Here is a 3,589-nt window from a genome sequence, read left to right as displayed (position 1 = left end):
TTGGTCAAATTACCGGTGTTCAATTCTCGATGAACACAAGAAATCTACCCAATGAACACCTACTGGCAAGGCACATTATTACACTCTCAACTAGTCTCTGTTAGGTTTAAAAAAAAATGTAAAAAGTGGACGAAAGTTAAAGGCACAGTAAGCTTCCCGTAAACCATCACAGAGCTCCCCGAGCGTCTAAATACAGTACAAGCATACTTCCATTTGAACGCTCACCGAACGGGAACATCCTGGCTGCTTTCTGTCGAGCGTGAGACATTTTCCAAGAATTTATTTTCGTAGACTTGTTCCGTTAACAACAACGGCGCCTCGTTTTTGCGCTAGACCTAACTTTTAAAATCTAAATAATAAATTGACAGCTTGTTACACAAACATTCTTTAATCATAAAAGAATTCGTTTTTCATCAAGACAAGATCAGAACAATTCGAAGTTGTGAAAGTTTAAAAAAAGAAAAGCCCGGAAGCAGGGTCACGCAAGGGTCGTAGCAGACGACGGTTTATCAGTGCAAATCGCCGTTCCTCTCAACAGTCAAAAGCCATCGCTAGAATTCTTGTGAACCACAGCCGTTGTTTCGTGCATAAAAAACGTGCTATTGTAGATAAGCTCACGTCGAGTCGCATTCAAATGACTAACTGACGACTGCATTGTGAAAAGGGAAAACTGGATCACACGGGTTCACGATGGCTCAGGGATAAGATAAACCACGCAAAAATAAATTCTTTGAAAATTGTTCGCTCTTTACGGAGGGCACCTAGGATGTTCTCAATTGGTGAGTGTTTAAATGAAAGGGTGTTTGTACTGTGTGTAAAAGCCTGACCGTATCTGTGATGGTTTACGGGAGGCTTACTCTGCCTTTAATATAATTATATTGAAACAGCAGAGAAATGAGTGGTCCGTGTCCGTGTCCATTTTATTTTATTTCAAGGTTTTAAGATTGCATGTCCTTCGGAGGATTTTAGAATGTATGTCGTTACAATGTATTTCTATATAAGTTTCTGGAAGAGAGAGAGAGAGAGAGAGAGAGAGAGAGAGAGAGAGAGAGAGAGAGAGAGAGAGAGAGAGAAAACGTATGTGGGTGTGTGTGTGTATGTTTGACAATTTTATGTTATATGGTCAGTAAACAAGCACTTCTTGCATGGCTGAAGAACCCTACGAGTCAATCTAAAACAGACGACAAGTAGACCAAGGAACTTAGTCGATAAATATCGACAGGGGGCCGACAAATGGTTTAAATGTGAAATGTGTGTATATACATAAGTGGTTTTTTTCCAAATTCACCTGTAAAATCACTATGTTTTATGTTCTATTTTGCTTCCCTATTTCTCTTCTTCAGTTTGTGATCATCCGATTGTTTTTTTGTTTACATATTCACAATACAAAATCACAAATTCTTCAGTAGTGTTTGCGTGAACACATCTCATACCTATGCTTAAACTTCAGTCGTTATCTCAAAATGTTGCGCGACAAGCTCTATTCATTTTGTTTTTTCCTGATAAACAAAACACTGAACTAACATAAAAACAAACCTTTGAAACTGCCTAACCACTTTGAAATAATTATGGTCTCAGGTGTATACTCCAGCCTTAATAGCAATGTGTATGTGAGTGTGCGTGCGTGCGTGTGTGTGACTGTGCGTGTGTGTGCGTGTGTCGGGGGAACAGGCTGAAAGCGACGAGTGATGGTCATTTTGCAAAATGAAGCGAATTCCTAATCAAGCACTAACTTTCTGTATCCTTATCGTTTCTATTTACATTACACCAGGTTCACCGCATAGTTTTATCAGATGTGAACGTCAGCGAGTTAGACTGAAAATTCGCGCGACACAAACTCGTTTTGTCACTGAAAAGAGCGACCTTGGGATTGGTGACGTCAAATGCATCATTTTGTCCAATATACGCCATGTTTCAGTAAGCTTAATGTGCTGTTTCTCCAGACTCGAAGATTAAAATAGAAGCTGAGAAATATGCGGTGGAATGATCAGACTATTTTCAAGCGCGGCCTTACCAAACGTGGACATTGTGAACACACTTCCTGGGGCCAAAAGTGAACATTGTGAACACACTTACTGGGGCCCTGTAAGGGATGTAAGTAGTCGTAGCATTGAGTCCAATAAACAACAACACATTCCTAACAGCAAAAAGAGTGTACTAAAAACATGACACAATGTTCTACTGTAATTCACGCTGGGAATCCCTCGCGACTTTCTTTGTTTCTTTGTCTCGTCAAGCCTCGTCCACCTTAAAGTGCCCAACTAAAAATATCTCGGGATTTCCAATGTGAGTTAAAAATAAAACATTGTGTCATCTCTATGAAACACTGACCATCGGACAGGGCGACCAGGCCGGACAGCAGAAGCAGCACAGTCAGCATGGCGAACTGGACACAGCGGGAAACACACTGCTGTGATGGTACGGTCACCACGCGATCTCTTTGCTATGGTCTTGATGAAGGTCGGTCAGCTCGCTCTCTTCTTTATATAGCCGTGACACTGACTCTGGTGTCTGCATGGCTTTGTCACCATTGTGCCCCTAAGTTATCGCTCAATGTCTACACCCCTGATGGAAATCACTGATTCCGCGGCACCAGCTGCTCCGCTAGATGCTTCTTAAAGAGACAGACCCTGCTCCTCTTTTCTACGTGTTCTGGTGAATCTTTGTGGGGAATGGTGTTTTTTTCTTCATGGCAAACACTCCGGTTGTCATCAAAATGGGGTTGTCAAACCAAACTTCTCAAAGGCAAGGTAAAAGTTAAAAGCAGATGGAAATCTCTCTCTCTCTCTCTCTCTCTCTCTCTCTCTCTCTCTCTCTCTCTCTCTCTCTCTCTCTCTCTCTCTCAAACTCTCTGTCTCTGTCTCTTTTTCTCTCTTTCTCTGTCTCTCTCTGTCTCTCTCTTTCTCTTTCTCTCTGTTTCTCTGTCTCTGTCTCCCTCTCTCTGTCTCCCTCTCTCTGTCTCTCTCTCTCTGTCTCCCTTTGTCTCTCTCTGTCTCCCTCTCTCTCTGTCTCTGTCTCTCTCTCTCTGTCTCTCTCTCTTTCTCTTTCTCTCTCTCTATTTCTCTCTGTCTCTCTCTTTCTCTCTCTCTCTCTCTGTCTCTCTCTCTCTTTCTCTGTCTCTTTCTCTCTCTCTCTCTCTTTCGTTCTCTCTGTCTCTCTCTCTCTGTCTCTCTCTCTCTGTCTCTGTCTTTCTCTTTCTCTCTGTTTCTCTGTCTCTGTCTCCCTGTATCTGTCTCTCTCTGTCTCCCTCTCTCTGTCTCTCTCTCTCAAACTCTCTCTCTCTCTGTCTGTCTCTGTCTCTGTCTCTGTCTCTGTCTCTCTCTGTCTCTCTCTGTCTCTCTCTGTCTCTCTCTGTCTCTCTCTGTCTCTCTCTCTCTCTCTCTCTCTCTCTCTCTCTCTCTCTCTCTCTCTCTCTCTCTCTCTCTCTCTCTCTCTGATTTGCACAGGCAAGGCAAGTTTTGTTGGACATCCCAAGTAAGATTAACTTTGTATACATTTGGTTTCGGATTTGTGTGGGAAAATCAAGGTGTGCAATGCGAGAAAGCTTTTTTGAAACGTTTTAGACAGAGGTTAATAGATTGTAATATTC

At 42.4% G+C, this 3,589-nt stretch overlaps 1 protein-coding gene across 2 annotated transcripts in view; it reads right to left on the bottom strand.

Moving 5' to 3' along the window:
* The window catches only part of LOC138976770 (kielin/chordin-like protein), a 13,736-nt gene extending 11,198 nt beyond the window's left edge, over positions 1–2,538 (bottom strand). Inside the window, exon 1 of one of the 2 annotated variants that reach the window (XM_070349657.1) lies at positions 2,332–2,538. In XM_070349657.1, the coding sequence (XP_070205758.1) occupies positions 2,332–2,380 (49 nt within the window). In that variant the 5' untranslated portion in view covers positions 2,381–2,538. The remainder of the gene's footprint in view (positions 1–2,331) is intronic. The other variant, XM_070349656.1, reaches the window with a different exon arrangement.
* Between the last annotated feature and the right edge of the window lie 1,051 nt (positions 2,539–3,589).

The sequence above is a fragment of the Littorina saxatilis genome, linkage group LG9 (genome assembly GCF_037325665.1).
Source record: "Littorina saxatilis isolate snail1 linkage group LG9, US_GU_Lsax_2.0, whole genome shotgun sequence".
Taxonomy (NCBI): Eukaryota; Metazoa; Mollusca; class Gastropoda; order Littorinimorpha; family Littorinidae; genus Littorina; species Littorina saxatilis.
Note: the sequence above shows the minus strand (reverse complement) of the source record. Positions and strands in the feature narration are given on the sequence as shown.